The 22,764-nt window shown below is 33.9% G+C and overlaps 1 protein-coding gene across 1 annotated transcript in view; it reads left to right on the top strand.

Moving 5' to 3' along the window:
• LOC118195396 (spliceosome-associated protein CWC27 homolog) overlaps positions 1-16,651 on the top strand; it is a 59,805-nt gene extending 43,154 nt beyond the window's left edge. The window contains exons 9-11 of the mRNA XM_035366699.2: positions 1,303-1,415; positions 2,456-2,559; positions 16,341-16,651. Of these exons, the coding sequence (XP_035222590.2) occupies positions 1,303-1,415; positions 2,456-2,559; positions 16,341-16,485 (362 nt within the window). The 3' untranslated portion in view covers positions 16,486-16,651. The remainder of the gene's footprint in view (positions 1-1,302; positions 1,416-2,455; positions 2,560-16,340) is intronic.
• Positions 16,652-22,764: the final 6,113 nt, after the last annotated feature.

Below are 22,764 nucleotides of genomic sequence, written 5' to 3'. Positions count from 1 at the left end.
CCCCCCTTTTTTTTTTTTTTTTTTTTTTTTTTTTTTTTTTTTTTAGCATTCAATAACATTTTTATGCTGAGTTCCTTTCAACCTGGTGTCACAACCCAGGGTTTGCATAGCAGTTTCAGCCACTACATCACACCCCGCCACCGGCTTGTCTCCATCCAACTGTGGGAACCAGGGTATAATTTGGAAATCGGCATATTAGTACACGCCTGTTGTTGTGATGAACCAGAAAATGTGATTCATCACACCATGCAACTTTCTTCCATTCTTCTAATGTCCAAATCTGATGTTTCTTGGCCCATTGCAGATGCTGCTGGCAATGACGTGCTGTCAATTCATTGACATGCTATGCCCTCCGTGCCCATACACAGCAATGTATGTGGCACAGTGTATTGAGAAACACTGTCTGGGTTGCCACTGTTGGTGATCTCAGCTGCTGTAGTTCTTCGATCACAGCGAACAATGCATAGCAATATCCGCTCTCCTCTGGAATCAATGCGCTGTTGACAACACACTGCTGGTTGACAACTTGTCGTTGTACCAGTCATACACCACTTTCAATATATGCTCACAACAACTGCATGTGAACAACTTACTAAACACGACCTTTCTGATATTATGTTCCCTGTCATCAAGCCATAACGATTTGACCTTTATCAAAGTCTGATAAATCAGCTGTTTTTTCCCCATTATGTTGCTAATCGTGCTGTGTTTGGAAAAAGAATGCATAGCCACTTTATATGCTTCAACATCAGCCCCACACACCCAGTGGTTTAGTTCCTGGGGAAGCCCATTGTTATAGATGAAAGGTAGTCATAATGTAATGGCTCTTCGGTGTATATTACTTCCACAATTTTTGTCACTTACGATAAAACTTACTGGCTAATAATTCTGGATTACATGTATTAAACTATTTTTCAGTACAGATAATTAACAGCAGATACATTGTTGTTACATTGTATTTTATATGTTCCATTGTTTAGCATATCATTTTTAACCTAAGAAAATGAAACTTCAATTAATTGAGGCCTAATATATGGCATGCCTTCAATGGTTTCATTGTATTTAAGTAGCCTGTGTATAGAGTAAAAAAAGATACATTATTCAAACTTGTTATACTATTAATAAGCTGTATTTTATAAGCATAATATTGTTTGGTCTATGTATATATGGAATTTAGGCATCAGAATCAAATTTAAAATATCCGAATGAAAAAGATGTACTTCATGCAGTTGGTAAAATAATTTCATTATAATATTTACATTGTTTAGTCATATTAAATTAAAACTGATTTTTCTCCCTTAGAGGAAGTTAAAGAAGAGAACAGTGTGCTTTCCGAGTATCATAAGCAGTTAGCCAAATATGCAAACAAATCAAAATCTATTTCATGTAAGGGTACTACAGAAAGAGAGCAACAGGTATTAATCTTTAACTGTCACAAATTTATTTTCAAAATTTGTAAATCTGTAATACCTGAATCTGTAAATGTTTATGTGTTTTAAATAAAATTACATATACTGAGAAGATATTTTGGCTTATATGACACATAACTCTGTTGATTGGAGAAATTATTTGGATCATGTTTAATGTGCAATTACTTATTCATTATTCTTATAGATATTTGTGAAACATTATGAAATTTGGCAGTCAAGAGTAAAATTACAAATTTAAAGTTATCTCTATTTCCTATGTCTACTTGTTCATTGTTTTAACAATTATGGTAAAGCATATGAGGACTATCTGCGTAAGGGAGGGACACCTTCGTGAAGGATATGCTAAGCAAAATTAGCCTGTATTCACATTGCATATTGTTAAGACTAATGAAAAGTCCATCCTTTCAGTAACCACTGTGAATCACATTTGTGGTGAAATATTATTTATTAGTAGTCATCTATTTGCCCTTCTCCAGGGTAATTTATTACATTAATTGAGATTTTTATTCAGACAAAATCTTTTCTCAGGGTTCACAAATCAGGTTCCTAGATTAGATCCCTGTGGACAGACTCATCACAGTGGATGACCAGAGATTTGAATATTCCTCCAGCTAGCCTTAATATATTGAAAAGGGCCACCTCCCCAGTATGTGGCTTAGGCTGGCAAAGTTTCAAGCTAGAGTTGCAACATTTCTCTCAACCTGCCTCCTCTGCCTAATGAAATGTAAGACCTCATACTTGCACTAATCTGCAGGAGCAGATGCACAGTTCATTAATTATTCACATGGGCACTGCTAATATATTAATTTATCCAGATGTATGTTGCTGCTGTATAATAAATTAGTTTTTACTTAACTTTGAAATATAAAACTTAATATCTTCATCATTAGAATGAATGGCACAGCATTCTAATGATGAATTCATTCATCTTTTCAGCAAATAATTTAGTCATTTTTCTCATTAATTATGCATATGAGTAATATTGTACTGAATAGCATCTGAAAGCTTTCTTTTTTCTTTTCCAGACTTTAAAATTTTTAGAAAAGTTTAAAAATTCATTAGAAACAGCCAAAAGGTCAAGCCATTCTGATGAAGAGTCTATTGGTAAAGATGATGATAACATAGCATGGTAATTAAAGGAACTGTTTTCGTGTAGTATTTATTTATTTAAGTTCTGAATTATTGTTCTTAGAATGGTATTTTAAACATGGAAGCACTTCTTGTGAGCTTCCACAGAACAGAATACTTTTTTCAATTTTTTGTTTTTTGAAATGAATAGGTTACCAATCAATTATTGCACTATGTTTATAATTTTCAGATGGAAGGTTGCACCTCTCCAAACATTTTACCTTCAATTGTTTTCTCATTCTTATACCATTCAGTAAAGCTTGTGAATGATACACTTAAAAAGTGATCAAAACACTGTCTGTTCAACACATTAATTACTGTGCAATATCCCACAGCTGTCCCTTATTGATGTTCGCTCTCAGAGGCAATTTGTGAAACATCATTCTTTTACAAAGAGCAGTGTTATCATTAGTTCATGCAAAATTAATCATGTCTTACAGGTTTAAAATGGAAAAAAAAAATTGAAGCCTTCTGAAAATGAACAAATATGCATAAATTTCTGCCATGGCACACTAGTGAAATAAATTGAAAGAACATGTTACTTAGGTATACTGGATGTCACTGCAAGTATAGATTCGTGGTCATGTTTTAGAATGTTAGGTTGATAATTTATTACTGTTCCCTTGAGATAGAAAAATGAAACTACATGCATTTTGAGCAATTATTATTTCAATTTTATATAGGGTGAGTGAGAGTTAACTCCCTACTGAAAATTATTTATTAATTTTTAAATAGTTAATGAATTTTCATTAAACAAAAAGCATTTTGTGTCTTACAATAGTAGAATTTAATACATGATATCTCATTTATGCCATTGCCGGCATCAGTGGCAGACCATGGTTAAACATCTAAAGGCTCGACCACATGAATATGCTCACAGCATAGATGCAGATATTTTTTTTTTTTTTCCAATGGCATAAATTTGCATTATCTATAGGATATAAACCTGAGTTAACTTGTGTTCAACCTTTTTCATCTGTGACGTGAACAAACAACTAATAGCTGATTTTGTTAGTATCACATGTCATAATCTAAAAGAACTTCTAGTGTCTTTTCGATATGGCTCAGTGTTTCAGTAGTCTTTTCAATATGGCTTCGGAATCATTGTAATGAATTTTTATTTACAGAGATTATAACTGGCTGTATCAGTAAAACCATTAGCACTGTTTATGGCTTCCTCAGTTCTCTCAAACCACAGATTGGTATAATTTTCAAATTATCCTTAAAGGTGCAGACTGCATATTTATAATGCAATCATCCAACCAATATATTCAAATGCTTACCACCATAAGCAACAAAAACCTAAATAAATTACAATTTCTACAAAATCAAATTCTCCGGCCTCAGAAAATGCTCCTTAATTATACAAACATTCACTGTTTCATGCATAACGAGAAGTTCTATAAATATCTCACCATCAAATACATAAAAAACTAACATCTTCAACAAAATAACTTATAAATAATAATGCAGTTGACTGTCACAGAACATTGTATAAAACACAGCTATTAAATTTTCGAGGGCAATTACAAGCTGGCCATACGACATGCATTTATTGAATATTAGTTAAACAAGGAAATCCTCATTGCACTAAGAGGCAACATTCATCTTTGTTGCACAATATGCATATGTGTTCTCCATATCATAAAGATAAAATTTGAACTTTTTCGCCGAGACTTACTTACTACTAACTTCTCACCTTTCTTTTGCCTGTTCGTTGCTGATATCTGGTGTTAGCTGGCATATGTGTTAATGTATAAATATTTAACCTCTTGCAAGATGGGCTTTCCTGTTTTAAATATTATATAAAGTTGGTTTTAACTATTAGCTGAAGTTTGTGATTTTTAGGCCTTTCTGATGACTTTCGGATGGCATCTGATGGCAATGAAACATTATCATATATGGCGACCTAAAATAAGAGCTGCACTGGTGCACCATACATTGCAGCTATACCTGCCTTGAAAACTGTTTGTGATTTCTCCCATGATTTTGTACAGAAGTCGCTTCTCCAATTATAAAATATTGTGGTCCAGAACTTATCTAGATGAAATATGTGGCAGTTTTACATGTTGCTGTAGGAATTGTTTTGAAAACCTGGATGGATTTCATGATTTCACTGTGGTATTACATCAATGCAAATGATTAAGAATATTTTGATGAAGATTTTCATCAATTTGGGTGTTGGTGCTGAAACTGGATTACCTTTTAAATTATGAGTTTTTTTAATGCATGTACGACTAAATCATTTTTTCATGTGATTGTTTTTTGGAATCTAAGAGTAAATGTTAAAAAAAAAAAAGAAGAAGAAGTTTTTTAACTGATAATTTTATTGGATTTTTGAAAGATTTTTAGAATGTCTTTAACGCATATTTTTTAAAGAAAATATTTTTTATCACTTGTTCTTGGCATTTATTGGAGTCAGTTTTTCTTTATTGAAAATGTGCACAGCATATTTTTACAAGGTGAATATTTTACATTTTGTTAATATTCGTGTATCCGTAATGGATATAGATGCGTGATAGTTCTTCCATCCTTTTACAGCATCCTTTAGTATTGAGATTTTTCTTGTATATTTGATTTTTTTATATGTTTGCAATTAGAATCATATATCTTTCTTGAGCTTAATAGTCATGTCATGTAATGAAAGTTCTGTTGATGATTTTCCAACTGAAAATATAGCAGCTATGCAGGTAACACATGTTTCAGTAGAATTACCACATTTTTTGGAAAACAAACTGAGCATTATGGTTTGTTAGATTGGAATCACAGTTTTCCTTTTCCAGTATGACTTGATTTCAATATAACTGGATTTAACAAAATTTAGCCATGTTACTGCTGCTGTGGTTCTAAATTCTAATAGTGATATCATTTTGAAATCTCTGACTACTAGCAAATGCATCCTATAACAAAGAATGATTGTAGTGCCGTTTGAAAACAAAGCGTCAAAAATTTGTACTCTGTTTCAAAATCTTGAGCTTTGTTACCAGTTCCCTTCTAATTGTTGACTCATATGCGTGCTTTAGCAGGTGATACCCATGGTGAACTTATGTTAAGATCTTTGTGGCTTACAAAGGTCTTCAATAATACATAGTTTTTGTTTTTTTCTTTTTTGGCTGCTTTCAATGAAGATAATTTTAGTAAATTGGCTTACGTCGCTGATAAGATTACTGAGCTCATATCTCACTATTAAGTAAATATGGCTATTGTGACTCCTGGGCCAAGCGAATTTACTGCAACTTGTGTGAAACTTCAGGTAGCACAACTGACAAAGCAAGTTGGTAAGTTAACTTCTGCCTTGGGACATAATTCTCGCAGACCTAAGCACAATTTTCATCATTCATACCAGCACGGTGGCTCATACAAAAGCATTTACAACCATAAAGAGTAAACACATGACCTTTGTTTCTATCATGTAAATTTTGGTGAGCATGCCAGTAAATGTCAGTCTCCATAGTCCTTTTCATAAAATGGGAATTTTCAAATCACTTGCTGGCCAAGGTAGTGGACACCAGGTAAATCGTATATTTTTGGCTGATCCCTTTTCAAAATTAAAATATTTAATTGATACTGGGATGGATGTGACAGTTTTACAAACGAAATATGCTAAGTGTTCTAGGCCTTCTCAAGATTTGGTTTTGTTCGCTGTGAATGGAAGTAAGATTCCCATGCTTGGCTTTAAATATCCTACTTCGGGTTTAAACTTTCATTGCAAGTTTACTTGGTTAATTGTTGTTGTGGATATAAATCAGCCAATTTTAAGTGGAGATTTCCTTAAAAAAATATGGATTCTTGTAGATGTTGCTAATAATTGCCTTATAGATTCTGGGCTGATTTGTGATTACATGGCCAATTATTTCAGAGTTCACTTGATTTAGGCATATCTGTACCGCTTGGTGACTCTAAATTTCATAAATTACTAGCGGAGAATCCTGAGCTCAATATTCTTCTTATGTAACCAATAATAATCAAACTTGAACAATTTTCCATTATACTGAGACTAAAGGTCCCACCACTTTTCGTAAACCTCATCGTTTGTCACGGATTTACTCTAAGCAGCACAACAGGAGCTTGAGTACCTCATGTCGCAGGGAATCATTCGGACATCCAAAAGTACTTGTATAAGCCCTCCTAACAAGATCCATAAGGCTAATTGTGACTGGCACTTTTGTGGTGATTATCGCCACTTGAATGCTGTGACTGTTCCTGACCAGTGTCTTACACTGTATATTCAGGGGTGTACAAATTTTTAGTCCAAAGGGACTTTGTCCCTGAAGGACTATTGTTTTCGTTTTGCGATTTTGCGTTGAATCATTATAAATGTCCGTTTCACTTTTCAAACTCTTGCCAACAAATTTTAGAGTCCTGCATTATATTTGAAGAAATTAATTAATGAAAAATCTGCATAAATGTATGTATATTTCTCGCATTGTGATAAAACAACGGTACATAGAGCCATCAAGTTTTGAATGACATAATCCTCCTACGAATATGGTCATGTGGGAGACCAAAATTCGAATAACAAACTCAATGATTTAAAAGCGAGCAATGGCAACACTCTACCAGGAAAAAAACCTTTTTATCTCCAGCGCGCAGAACTATGTATTGGAAATTCTAAAGGTATGCTCATATTAAAATTATTTTGCAATAGTGCTCTTGAAATGAATTGTGTGGTTTAAGTGCAAAGAATTACAACATTTAATAAATAAAGGTAACACACAAAACGTTAAAAAAATGCCCCTTTGGGCATAATTTAAAATCTGAAACCTTTCAAATTTTTTTCTATTACAAATTTGTAATTAATAGTGTTTTTTTTTTTTTTTTTTTTTTTTTTTTTTTTTAAACTATTTTCAACACTTGATTTGGCTAGGTTGTACCATAAAATCCCTATTAACCCAGAGGACATGCATAAAACAGCTGTGTCTATTTGGATTGTTTGAGTTCTTTAAAACCCCATTTAGTTTGCGAAATGCAGGCCAAACATTCCAAAGATTTATTCAGAAGTGCTTAGCTTTTGTGTTCTTTACTTTCATGATTTGCTTGTGGCTTCAGTGAATGAAAATGAGCAGGAGAGCCACCTCCATTTGATTTTTGATAGATTGCAAAAATAGGAATTAAAACTGAATCCTTTTAAATGTATTCTGGGAAAATCATTGGCATCAATTCTTGGCTATTTAATTATCCCTTTAGGTGCTCAGCCTCTTTCTGAAAATATTAAAATCATTTCTGACTTTTCTAAGCCTGTAACAATGTCTGAATCAAAGAATTTATCCAAGCTCCACTTCATTCTGTATTAAAAGATTCTAAGAAAAATGATAAACATCTCATTCAGCAGACAGAAAAACAACTGCCGCCTTTGGAAAATGTAAAACTGTTCGAACAGATTCAGTGACACTTGGTTACCATGCCTCTTGTCAGCAGTTAGCATTGATGGTCGATGCCACAGATGCTGCTATTGGAGCCACATTGCACTTGTAACGTGATAATGGCCTTTAACCATTGGCTTTTTTCTCCCAAAATTGACTCACTTGAATCTAAGTATAGAACATACAATAAAGAATTGTTCGCTATCTACTGCGCTGTATGGGATTTTCAACATAATCTTGATGGACAAGTTTTTACAATATATACAAATTATTCCTTCTATTATTTTTGTTTAGTAAAAAATTCAGATTTTGCATCATCCAGGTAAATTAGGCATATGAATTATATTACCCAATTCAGCACCGATATATAATGTGTTCCAGAAACTGACACATTATATAGCCTGGAAAATTCCTGGACCAGAAAATATTGTGGCAGATACGTTGTCACAAATTGCTGCTACTAATTAACTGGATGTAACAAGTTTTGCACAGATTGCTGAATATCAATAAAATTATCCCAAATTGAATCATCTGCTGTCTACTGAAAGCAACTCAATTACTAAAGATGGAGTTGTCTCCTGAGCTAAATACACATTGTGACATAAGTGGTGACAAGATGCATCCTTTCATTTCTAGCCAACTCCGGAGAGCAGTATTTGATGCATGGTTTTCATTGCTCATTAGAGACTGAATGTATTCTAAGTATTGTTATTGGGTGAACTGGTCACATGATGCCTATTGGAGAGTAGTACAAAGTTGTAATTTCAAGTCAGGACACCTAGATCTTTGCTAAAGTCTTCATGCTTTATTCTTTTCGTGAATTTTGAGTTTGATCATGATTTTGAGTCTGAGGAGCAAATTAAGAAAATTAAGGCGAAGGCGAGATGCTAGATGATTCTTTAAAAATATCTGTTAAGGTAGAAGTTAAGTGAGCCTTTTCAGTATCATGAGTGTATTTAATTTCAAGGAAGGGTAAACTTTTATCTTTTAATTTAAACAAAAAATTGTCCTAATTTGTAGAGATGAGTGCTGGAGAATTTTGATTAAAAGAATAACAATTAAGGTCAATAAGCATGGAGTTATGATCTGAGGATAAGCAACTTTCACAGTCACATGACGATCATGTGTTTAGGGGCTCCCTAAATTCCAATTCGTGTTGGGAAATATGGCAAAATAATTTCAATTTGGGTGCATTGAGCTTGTTTAGGAGGCCACGACCAGCAGAGTTAACATCAATGCCGATAATGATATTGTTTGAAATAGTGAGCAGCTTGTTAAAATCAACAGAAATTTTACACCATTTCCGTGCAATGGAGGAAGATATGCAGACATCAGGACTAGGGAGGGTGAAGTTTGAATAATCTGGAACTTGTCTGTTATCCTGTCATTATGATAAAAACTAGTTTGCGGGTTTGGGAACTCTCCCTAGTTGAAGTCTGGTTTTTTAGACTGGGGTAATATCAAAGCCCTTCTCCGTAATATAATCTCGGAGTTCATGCATTTTATGCATAATGCCATTGGCATTCCAGGTAAAAATTTTGAGGTAATTCGAATCTTGAGGTGTTAAATTTTAATGATTGGGGGAATCAGAAAACTGAAGATCAGTATATAGAGTCTTCGGTTATTATTTGGGAGCATACACTCTTAAACCCTATGTCGGAGACTAAGTAGCGAATTCTCGCTATGTCTTTAAGAATAAATACTGCTGATGAAAGGATTAAATAACTTTTTTATTTAAATCTCAATTAAAAGAGATGCATGCACTTCATGCTCACAAATCACCACCACTTGTGGATACGTAACAGAAAATAATATGACAATTCAGTAGTAAATTAAGATAATCTAATGACTGGCTCCTTAGTTCAACTAATGCTAAATCGACTGCACACAGCAAAGCCGAGGTGGGAAATATCGCTATAAACTTATATGTGTCAAACACGGACTATTGTTGGATTTTCGGCTGGCTGCGGGGGAGGATTGCTTGCTAATTCTGGTGTTTCTTCTAAAACTTTATATTGATTAACTGCAGAATTAGTGGTATTACTAGCTTGTGAGTAAACAACCTTCATCATCCACATCGATGATGGGAATCAGTGTCAGAAATCCCAAATATGTTGATCCAACTTTTATGCCAGTTGGTTTATTCTCTTTTCAAGGGAAAGAAAATATGTGTTATAACCTGTCAATCAAAAATTCTGAAGGAAAAAAAAAAAGAAGAAAAGGGTGTATTTAAGGGTGATAGCCATTGTGCAATCATAGTAAATACATTCTTATAATCATTAATCAAAAAAACTTTTCAGTGATATTATTTGGGCAGCTGTTTTATTGCAAAAGGAAACACCATCAGTTTACCCAGCATTATGGGTGTTTTATTACACTTTTATCAGATTATTAGCAACATACTAAGTCCAAACTTCTCGATAATTATTATTTTTTAATGTAGTGAATCCTTTCTAAGAGGGTCACCCATGCTTCTAGATAATTTTAATCTGTGCCACTGATCATGTTAGAAAAGATGACTATCAGTGATGGTGATTACCTATTTGCATAGTAAATTCACTCTATTCATGGCTTTTAGTACCTGTTACTGGTAAATACTGAAGTGTGGTTAGTTAGTTTATTAATACTGATATATTAATGAAATTAAATACAAATATAATTGGTGGATGAAATAGCAAAAAAGAAACTTAGGAAAAAATTATATTTTATTAATTTTCTGAGATACAGTAAATGACTAACATTTTTAGATATGAAGAACACATTTTATGCTATAAATAAAATTTTTTAGAAAATATAAAAGTCTTACATTACAAATTATGTTTAGCAGCCTCAGAAACACTCATTATACAACCAATGAAATCTGTGAGCTTAATTTTTCTTATGGTTACTCAATTTCTTTTTAATCCAAAGGGGCAATTTGCCCTGAAGGACTATTGTTTTTGTTTCATGTTGAAACCTTTAAAAGGCTGTATTACTTTTCAAATCGTTGCCACCAAATATTATTGCCCTGTAATGAAGAAGCTGCATAAATGTATATATGTTTCTCGCATTGCGATAAAACAACGATACCATAAAAATTTGACTAATGTAATCTTCCATAGAATATGGGCATGTGGAAGCCCTAATTTGAATTTGAAATTTATTTTATTATCGATTTCATATTTTGTAACACTACAACAAATTTCTGAATAAAAACCTAAATGATTTTAAAACAAGAAATGGTAACATTGTACAGAAAAGCATTTTTGTCTCCAGCGCGTGATACTGCGTATCGGAAATTTTGAAGATATGCTCAATTTTAGATTATTTTGTGATATTGCTCTTGAACTGAATTTTATGGTTTAAGTGTGAAGCACATGATATTTAATAAATAAAGGTAGCACACAAAATGTTAAAAAAATGCCTTTTTGGACGTAATTTAAAATCTGAAACATTTCAGATAGTCTTCTTTTTTTTTTTTTTTTTTTTTTTTTTTTTTTACTTCCTTGTACAAAGTGAAAAGGAAGTATTATAAGCAGGAAAAGTTTTGGGCATCGTATTTCAACAAAAATTCCATTTTCACCACTATTGAATGCAATTTAACAATGTTTTTGCGTGACATCTGTACGTAAGGACAGAGTAAAAGACTCTCTTCCCGAAAAAAATTATAAAACTGATTTAAAATGAATTCTGAAGAGAATTTTTTATGGCGTCTGTGCGTAAGTATGTATCTCGCATAACTCAAAAACCAATAACTTGAGAACATTGAAAATTTTGTATGTAGGACTGCTATAACATGTAGACATGCGCCTCGTATTTTGGTTGCAACTGGGCGCACCAAAAATTATATAAATATATGTTTATATATACATATCCACTCTGTTACTTGGCTCAGTGAGCTCGGTTTCTTTAGTCTTATATGCTTGTAAATTGTGCATTTTTTGCTTTAAAATTTATTTAATTATGTTGTTCTTATCTTCCAGTTAAGGTTTTTATGCCTTTAGTAAATCTGCATGAAATATTTGTAGAATTAGCAACAATTTAAAAGTTGTTTAAATGAGGCTAAGCCTAATTATTTTTGCCATGGTGGCCATGTTTGTTTACATTTGAAACTTGGTAGAATAGTGGATTTGTTGTCAATCTAGAGAAACTAAGCTTTGCAACAACAAAGATAATGCCTTCTTTTATTATTATTGCAAATTAAATCATGCTTGATCCATTCTGAAATTTATTCAAGGAAATAAGTGTTTAAGATTTACTTATTTAGTAATTTTAATATAGATATTTTGAGTTTTTATGTGTTTTAGCCTTGTAGCAAAGTGAGGACTGAATTAATTGATTGAGAAATACAAAATCATCTGTAAAACACCTTTTTTTTTTTTTTTTTTTTTTTTTTTTTTTTTTTTTTTTTCTAATTTCTTTTATACAACGTTTTAGAGTTACTATAATATTTGAAAAGAGCATGTGGCAACAATTAGATAGTTCTTCAGATGATATAAGTTTTGTGCATTCTGAGTTATAAAACGAATGAAGTGTAAGGCTGTTAAGGGAACTTAGGGCTAGAGTGTCACTATTGTAAATACGTATAGTCAATTTTAAGGAGTTCATTTATTCTATTGTGGTTTATGTGCTATCGAAGAAGTAGATTTAATTCAATCCAATAAGTTTAAATGAAATGCAAGGAAAAAGCAATAATTTCATATTCCCTACAAGGAAGTCATGTGGTGTACACATCGGGTTTTTTTTAAACAGTTTGAAATTTGAGCATCTTATTCTTTCAGCCATCTATTATATTTTTATTTCATTTTTCTACAGACCACTAGCAACACCTTCATAAATTTTTAGTCATATTTCTAAATTAAAATTTTTTATTCTTATGCATCATAATCTGTGGAAAATGAACTTTCAGCTTCAAAATAAACCCAGCCAATTATAATATCAAAAACAGTAATGAACTGTTGTGGTATTAGTTGATTGTTGATTTGCTATGCATTGCAATTCTGGCAGAAAATTTTAAAAATAAATAAATGACAATAACTATAATATATTAGATTTAGGAATGGGATGAATTATTTAAAGAACATTCCAATAACTACCAAATCAAGCTTATATGATGCATCACACTACAACGCGAAAGAATAAAATCTGTGATTCAGGAATGATTAACTGTTGCCTTCCATAAAAGTAGCTTTATTTATGGTTAAGAATTGGTAATGCAGTACAAAGTCTGAAATCTGGATTATGTAGACCATTAACAGTTCTTTTTCCTTAAAAAAATTATAATAATAATAATTCTAGGAATAACAAATATAATATTTGAGAAAGAAACATGTACCATAAAAGAGAGTTTCTTTTAACTAACTGAGATTCTTGTATGTATTTTCAGACATATCCTGGCTAGGGAATCACACCATTGCCAATGACAATACATTGATTAGCCATGACCCACTTTCAGTTTTGGAGTAATTAGGGGTGGGGCAGAAGTTGTCATTTTGCTGTTTGATTTAAATGATAAGTAAAACCCAACATATATTTATTTGGAATGGGATGTTGCTCATACCGGTTTACTTTTGTTGACATAGCAGCACAGAAAGGAGAAAGAATTAGATTCCAAGGAGCCCAGCTTAGTTAACAGAGTAATTTGTGCTTTCCCTTTAATATTCTGGTTTGAAGCAGCTTATTACTAATGTTAAGTCTATTTATAATCTTATTAGCAAATGATAACGTCTTCATTTTACTTTTAACTCAAAACTGTGCTTCTGTGAGTTTTCCATTGGATATCAGAACTTGCACATTTAAATGCAGGTAGCTTTTTAAAAACCAATGCTGAAATATCATCCATGAATTCTAGAAACATTTTAATATAAAATATGGTGTGGGGGAATGCAGGACCATGAGAGGATGTGAATGAAGATATTTTTTTAAGTGCTTGGTGCAATTAATAACCCAGAGTCGTAGTTAGGGTTTTCAGCGCCCAGGGACAACTGAAGATTTCGCACCCCCTACTGCTTGCCAAGGATGGAAAACATTTAATTCTAAAATGTCGTAAAATCAATTTGGCGCCCCTTGGATTCTATGCGTGGGGACAGATGCCCCTCCTTGCCCCCCTCTAGCTATGCCCCTGTAATAACCAGTTACATGATGCCAGCTAAAACAGCTTTCATGCTGATGCTAAGAGGCATGCATCTGATGGTTTTTTATAAAGAAATGCTAAATGAAGATTATATAATGGAACTTTTACATTGCAATGACAATGCCTCAAACATCAAACAATTAACAGAATAGCAAATATCGATAATACATTTTTAAATTTGGAAAATATCACCATTTTGGTTTCAAGTCTCATGGTGGTGTTTTAAAAATTCTTCCTTGACACAAAATATCTTTCTTAAAGAAATATTTATAATTTTTTTTAAATGTCTAAATGTTATCATAATGTTAAACTTAGATTTAAACTGATTATCTAAAATCTGAAATTGCGGGCAGTTCTGGATCTCGGACTTTGTACTGTACAATTTCATTATTTAGTTGAGATTTTGGGGTTGTGTTAGTACATATTTAATGGTCTAGACATGTTTAGGATATGGTCATCCACAGAATAGTATTACAAACATCAGTACCATTATTTGTTTATGTCCTCAGGCATACTAGTTCGTTACACAAGTAGTTATTTGTAGTGTTGATAGACTCCTGCCGAAGACAGGTACATTTCTGTATTGGCAAAAAGAACTAGTGCATCATATCTCAGCTGGCAGCAAATGAGTTTTTTTGCTGCTACAGGACAGTAGATCTCCTGAAAAATAGTAATCAGATTTATGGAAGAAGAAGGACTATATGCCCATAGATCTGCTGTGTATGTCTCATTGTCTCAGCACCATATTACACATCTGCAGTGGTGTCATAGGCATTGCAGTTGGACTGAACAAGACTGGGACTGAACAAGACTTTTTTATTATTTATTTAACTGTAAGATAGGAACTGCATAATTAAAAAAGCAGAGTAAAATTGAATTTTAAAATTAATTCTGGTTGAAAGTCAACTCAAGAGGAAAAAATTTTCAGCGAAAAATGGGTGACAGCCAGAATAGTAATAGAACATCTTTTTATACAATTTAATTACAAATATGCAAATCTTTAAATCTCACAGTTGTCCTTTCTTGTCCTCCCAAGGGTTTAAGACAAGCTTATGATTACCTGTTAATTTAAAGATTAGATAAGGTATTTAATGCCTGCTTTATTAAGATAATAATTAATGAAATTGTGTTATTTTCTTTCAGTACTTGTGTAAGTAAAACTGTCTCTTCATTAAATCTATTAGCATGGTTGAGTATTGTGTTAATGATAATTTTTCTAAAGACATTGGAGTTACAGTTTAATTTTAGAAAAATTAAAGATTCTCCTTTTCTAGAAAAGTTTAACTAATTATATAAGATCAAGAAACTCTATTTCTTTTTTATTCTTGTTGGTTTTATTAATTTTTAAGCAAAAAGGATATATTTGAAATTTTTCTATTGCATCAGAATTTTTTAGTATCATCTATATATCATATCTGTAGGCACCTGCAAAACGTTTTAAATTTTAGTCAAGACATTGTTGAAACTTATATTCTTTAGTAAATAAATAAAGGTCAGAAAGTTGTGTTCAGAAGTTCCTGCCCATAGGAATTCCATTTACTTGTTTAAAAATGGTATTATTAAATTTAATACAGTTGTTAAACAATATGCATTTGAGGTAAGTTATCCATTTATCTGTTGTAATTATTGTAAACATTTTTGAAAACAAGTCTAATCTTTAAGTTGTAAGAGACTTAAATAGTTCTTTAATAGTAGAAATTATTGTTAAACTAATTAATGCTCTAGCAAAAATTGTGTTCTTTTCTAATAGAGTTAAAAATCAAATCATTAATCCTTTTAAATTTTTGTACAAAGTAGAAATCATTGTTTTAACATGTATTATATATATATATATATAATTTTTAAGTCCCATTGGCAGTCTGAATTTAAATGGTATTTTATGGAATTTGGAAAAAGTGTAATGGTTAGAAAATTTATTGTATTCATTGGAAATAAAAATTTTAAGATTACGTGAAAATCCTTAATCTTATTAATAATGGAGTCCTATTTTTCATGATGATTTGGTAAGTAATGGTTTGATTGAGATCATATAGATAGAGTTATTAAAAGATTTTTGTTAATTTAGAAATTTATGGAAATTATTATAGTTCTTGGAAGTGAATATCAAATCAATCTTCAAATAAAATCATAAGCCTCAAATAAATAACAACACTTACACATGTAATAGATTGCAAGCAATATATATAGGGGAAAAAATTGATCCATGGATTATCAAAGGTTAAGAAATTTGAAAACCTCTGTAGAGATATATATTAACAGTTTACTTTGTTAGCATTTGGTTTATTTTATTTATTTATTTATTTTCAGGATGGTGCATTCCCTTTGTGCTGAGGATCAGAAAGTAGTTTTGGCCAAAGATGCAAATTTACCTTCAGCTGATCGATATGAATTATCTGATCCTCGAAATCCTATTACCGAAAGGAGGAGGAAAGCAAAGAAACAAAAAACATGAAGTTTTTCATTTCATTTGTACATATGTAAATAAATGTTTGTTTTGGTATGATATATATAGGGCAAGTATGATATATATAGGTACATACAGGTATGATATATATAGGACATTGTAAAATTATGTATAGTACATATGATGTTTATAAATAAATTTTATTCTCATATTCTTTATGTTTTAGGTTATTTGACAATAATGTTTATGGTCAAATTAGTTCATCATGTCACATTAATATTTCTTAATGATCAAGCTCTTATTTCCAAAAATATTATGTCAAATTGTTGTATGTGCTAACTTGAGAAAAATCATTTTAAAGACTTGTTAATTTTTAAAATTGTTTTTAGGATTCTAGAATTTCCAAAATGCAAAAGGAAGACCACAATGAAAATTTATAATAAAATAAAAGATATATTATTTAAAATTAACAGGGGGATCATAATCATTAATATTGTTACGGATTTTGTATTTATCTATTTTTTAGTAGAATTTGTCATTAAAATTGTTTTATATTCCCGTGCAATGTAGCACGAACTTATTTGATAAGGAAACCTACACCGGAAAAATTAAAATACAGGAGCATGCGCGTTTAACATTTTAATAAATAGATATTTCGTAATTGTGCTCTTTTGCTGTCCAGAAAAATCGAGAAAATACCAGAATGTTCTTGTGCAGGATTAAAAAGCTTATAAAAGCCGAAGAAAAACATCTCAATTCAGTTGTTTACTTAGTTCTTGTTGTTGACTGTAGCGAATTCGCGGTGAAATCGGATTAGCTTTTCTGCTTTGAATTGAGTTCTATTCAACTATTATTTTAGTAGTTTAAAATATAACTACTGTGAGATATTGCAATATTGTACGAATATCTCTGAGGAAATTTCAGCATTTTGTTTTATTTGTTGTGATAAGAATAAATTTTATTCACTTTTCATCGTACTTGTGCATTCAGTTTACTATGAATCCGTATGCACTCAACACTTTTTGGTGTCAGGAGTGGGGTTTTGAATGCTAATTACAAGAGCAATGGAAGAAGAGTTCAGGTAATTGAATAACTGCATTTGCTGCATTCCAAGAAAAGATGGAAGAGGCCGTCAACTTTGTTAAAGCAGAAATGAAAGCAGGACAGGAATCCGTTAAAGAAAGATAGGAGCTGGTCAAGAGTCAGTTTTTAGGAGAAAATAGAAAGTACAAATAGAGTAAATTCGAGAATACATTGTGACGTCACAAGCTGAATCCCACACATTTATGGACACACAGCTCCGCCTGCTTAACTTTGTATCTCCAATATATTCTGAGCTTTTATTGAAAACTATTCCGGGTCTCCATGTTAAATTCCGACGATTCAGCTCGAATAGAAATGCCATGATATGCTTCCGATGCCAAAGATTTGGCCACTGACAGCTTTTCTGCAACATTGAACCGAGGTGTTTGAAATTGATTCTGAGCACCGAACCTACACTTGTGCTCTGACAGAAGAAAAAAGAAACCGCCTGTGTTAGGTGTAAAAAATCGCGCATTTTAACTTATAAAGGTTGCGTATATTTTCTAAAAGTTCGTAATACTAGCAAAGATGATAAGACTGCTCTCGAGCCGCCCAATAAATTTAAAAAGAAAGCTGAAAAGTCTAGAAAATCGACTTCTGACGTTACTGCTGCTTCAAAAACTAAGACTGCTCTCGAGCCGCCCAATAAATTTAAAAAGAAAGCTGAAAAGTCTAGAAAATCGACTTCTGACGTTACTGCTGCTTCAAAAACTGCAGATGCTAAATTAATGACTTCGGACATTACTTTAAAGTGTGATTCGCATGTCACTAATTTATTAAGCAAATTTGCTGGATTCTTCGGCAAAATTGTAGAATTTGCCAAGATTATTCAAGATTTGAACTCGCAGAATGAAAAACTACAGCTTGCCCTGCAGTTTCGTGGACTTATTGAACTAAATATTTAATTCTCTTGTACTTATATCGAAGGATGACTGCGAACAACTGTACCTTTCTTTCTTTCCACCGGCTGCCGTAGTTCGCATATCGGCCAGGTAGCCCCGCTGACGGAAATAACTTGAACAAAAGACACACTTATAAATACATATTGTGCTCAAGGCAACTGCTGGGGGCAGTGCAAACAAATGCTGGACGAAGACGATAGTGCAAGATGGAAGAAGGGTGCATTGCGGGCGTGGAGAACAATTCCAGTTACATATTTACAGAGTAACAACTGTACCAGACCTCAGGCTGTACCACCTTTTAAGCATAGCTTTTTACTTTCACTTTTCAGGACTCTTCATCCTAGGCCAGTTATGTTTTTGGCCGTTTCCTTTACATTTATTACTTTGTATTTTTATACACTGACTACCAATAAGTATTTGGACACCTATGCAAATGACGATATCTGCGGTCCTAAGGTACGGCACGGACTTCGCCGGTATATATCGTGTAGGAAACAGCATCGGCTTTAGTCACATGCAAGATGCTTTGCAGTTCGGAGCTCTCTGATTTCGAGAAAGGTTATCGGGTATCACAAATGTGGCCAATCCTTAAGGGACATATCTAGCGATCTGAAGTACCCAAAATAGACAGTGGCCTATGTGATTAAGAAGTGGAAGGTGAGCGGTGATTGTCTGAACGTCACCCGAGTCGGCAGACCAACGAAACTGGGAGATAGAGACCGACGAGTGCTGTCCAGAGAAATTCGGAAGAACCACACCCAACTGATAGCCCTCATCCGCGAGGAGTTTCAACAGGCATCCGGGAGTATTGTTTCAATGAATACCTTCCATAAGGAAGCACATCTGCTTGGTTTTCATGGTCGTGCTGCTGCCCATAAGCCTTTGATCACAAAGTCCAACCGCGCTGCTCGGTTAATGTGGTGCAAAGCACATCGAAATTGGACCATAGATCAGTGGAAACGGGTTCTTTGGAGTGACGAATGAAGGTTCACCCTTTACCGCTCGGATGGCAGGGTCTGGGTCTGGCGTCTACCTGGAGAATGTCTCCTGTCAGAATGCATTGTGTCAACAGTCAAGTTCGGCGGAGGTGGAATTATGGTCTGGGGGTGTTTCTCCTGGTATGGGCTAAGACCCTTGGTCCCTATTCATGGTAAGCTCAACTCCGATGCCTACTGCACTATTTTGGATGACAATGTGCTTCCTACGTTGTGGCAGTTTTACGGGTTGGATCCCTATAACGTTCAGGACGACAATGTCAATTGTCATGTTTCGACGTTAACCAAGGCTTGGTATGGTGCCAATGGAGTTCATCGAATGGACTGGCCTGCCCAGAGTCCAGACCTGAACTCTATCGAGAACGTCTGGGACGAGTTGCATCGCCGAATTCAAGGGTGCACTGCCTGTGCAAAATCGGTGAAGGAACTTCTATGTCTTCTCCAAGCCGAGTGGAAGAAAATACCACAAGCTGTCATACAAAGACTTGTGGAAAGTATGCTCCGGAGGTTCCATGCTGTAATTACCTCTCGTGGAGGCTCTACCAACTATTGATTTTGAATAAAGTTAGTTTTTTTCTATCACAGGTGTCCAAATACTTATTTGTAGTCAGTGTATTATGTATTTCTTATACTTACATATTAACTTTGCTTGAACTGAGCCGGAACACAGCTAATTAATTACACTAGCTGCTCTCAGCATTAAAAAGTCAGCTCAGTTTTTTAGATAACTGTTGTTGTTGATTATAGTGAATTCGCGGTGAGATCGGATTAGCTTTCTCTGCGCTTTGGATTACGTTCTATTTAATGTTTTAATAGTTTAAAATATAGCTACTGATTATATTGCGATATTGTATGAATATCTTTGATAAAAAATCCAGCGTTTTATTATATTTCTTGTCATAAGAATAAAATTTATTAACTTTTTATCGGACTTGGGCCTTCAGTCTATTACAAACCCGTACGCACGCAACACTTTTTGGTGTCAAAAGTGGCATTTGAATGCCAATAACAAAGGCGATGGAGAAGTAGTTAAGACAGCTTATGGCAGCCTTTCCTGCATTTAAAAACGAAATGTCAGATTTCGTTAAAAAAAGAGATGAAAGATGGCCAAGCAACCGTTAAAAAAAAGATGGAAGCTCGTCAAGAAAAGACAGAAGCAGGTCAAGAAGAAATAAGAAAAATTACCTGCATAATAAAAAGCAAATCTGATGTTATCAAAAACAGAATAGACGTGGTTGAAAATGAAGTTAGACAAACTGAAGACAAAGTTTCTTCTGTCAAGAAACAAATAAAAGAGAGAGTTTCTGCCGTGGAACAACAAATCGATTGCAGAGTTTCTTCTGTGAAAGAACAAATAGAAGAGCGAGTTTCTGCCGTGGAACAACAAACTGAAGACAGAGTTTCTGCTCTCGTCGCCAACGAACTTGACACATTAAAGAAATGAATAGCGACAGCAAGAAGCAATTTTGACGGCTTTAAATTTTTACCCATGCCTGCTCTTACCTCTCTGAAGCTATCCACGTATAATGGGAATATTTTTTTCACAATTTTTAATAGTGGCGGTTGCAAATAGATGGGATTCCCAAGCTATGGCATGTCATCTCGCCGCTTCTCTGAAAGCAGACGCTGCTCTTCCAGAAACCCAAAGACTAGACTTCGAAGCTCTATCCTGTGCGTTGGAGCTGCGCTTTGAGACGGGAAGTGTTTAAAAGATTACAGCATGCTTCAATTAAAATCCCCTTTCAACAGAAGCCCACGGAAACACTCCAAGAGCTCGCCACGGATGCTGAAAGGCTGTCTCAGCTCGCCTTTTCGGAGTGCCCAAGAAAAACAAGGGAAATACTGCCCCTGCAGTATATATATTTCTGAAGGTCCCTGCAGTATATTCGTAAATACAGAAGGCTCTACGAATGACAGATGTCAAGGACTTAAAAAGCGCTCTGATGTACGCCATGAAATTCGAGGCAACCCAGCAAGCAATTATCAGAGATCGCCACCCAGTCAGAGCTACTCAAGTACAAGAGCCAGTGGATCAACTGACTACTCGTCTAAACGATTTCACTAGACAAGTCAATGCCTTGAGGCGAAGTAAGAGTGACAAGAAACCAAACCATAAGTACTGGAACTGCGGAACTGAAGGCCACATACGAAAAAACTGTAGAACACTCCAAGGTACGGAAGTTAAGACCACGCCTATCAAGAAGGAGGGAAATTAATTAGTGGCCATCTCGCGGGGCAGAAATTGCTAGATAATGTGAGAATCGTGCCTCAACGAAGCACCAGATGTCGCTATCTATCAGTACTCTGTAGGAACTCTCCAGGTTCCAGGATCTTCAGTTGGTTCGAGAAGTCCGAGAGAATCGGTCTAACAGAACGCTCGCGAAAGAGCTACAACTAGACGCTTACTGGTCGCGCGTAGGCGATCGGACTTGGAACTTATCTAAAGTGACCGCACGTAGGTGGTCAGCTGTGACTTTTACATCTCCATACTGGAATGTGTTGTGATTACTCTCCTAAACATATTTAATCCATTTGTACATACTCATTCCGTTTATCTTTTCTTCTATAAAAAAGGAATAAAACCTGATGCTTTGAATCGTGAGTGTGATCTCTGTTTGATGATAAGACGTCACCCTCACAATTATGGGGGCTTCAAGCCAGCGAACTTCAAAAAAGGTACTGTGAAACTTTTTCCTTCTTTAACATAGTGATACTAGTATTTCGTTTTAAAATGAGTTTCTTAAATAATTCAAACAAGAGTGATTTAAAATTAATTGCCGAAAGAATTGGAGAGAATGTTCCAGAAAATGCTAAAAAAGTTGACATTAGAAAAATTATAGAAAATTCTGATGTCTTCAAAACGAACATTAAATTTGTTCGTGGCGTTGTCAAATCGATCGTCGAGGATCGGACGCCTAAGACAAGTAATGAACACTATCTGTTAGAAATCGAACGTCTTAAATTAGCCCAAATTGAGAAGCAGATTGAGCTAGAAAATTTAAAATCACAATCATTATCGGGTGATCGCAGAAACGCACAGACTAGTGCTGAAAATTTACTGAAAAGCGTTAAAACGCTTACAATCTCTGTTCCTGAGCGGCCAGAGGCATTGCATTTGTTTTTTATTTCATTGGAAAAAGCTTTTGCCACCAAAGAAGTTCCCAAAGACTTACAAGCTGAGATACTAATTAATTTGCTAGGGGTTAAAGCAAATAATGTTTTAATGTATGCAACTGAAGAAAAATTGTCGAATTACGAAAAACTAAAAGAGTTGTTTTTAGCTGAATTTCAGCCGACACCAAGAGAGATTCTGAACACCTTTAAACATGCTCAACGCGCAGCAAACG

This window comes from Stegodyphus dumicola, chromosome 4 (assembly GCF_044657685.1).
Source record: "Stegodyphus dumicola isolate Sdum_Otavi_A_Nest chromosome 4, ASM4465768v1".
Lineage (NCBI taxonomy): Eukaryota > Metazoa > Arthropoda > Arachnida > Araneae > Eresidae > Stegodyphus > Stegodyphus dumicola.
Note: the sequence above shows the minus strand (reverse complement) of the source record. Positions and strands in the feature narration are given on the sequence as shown.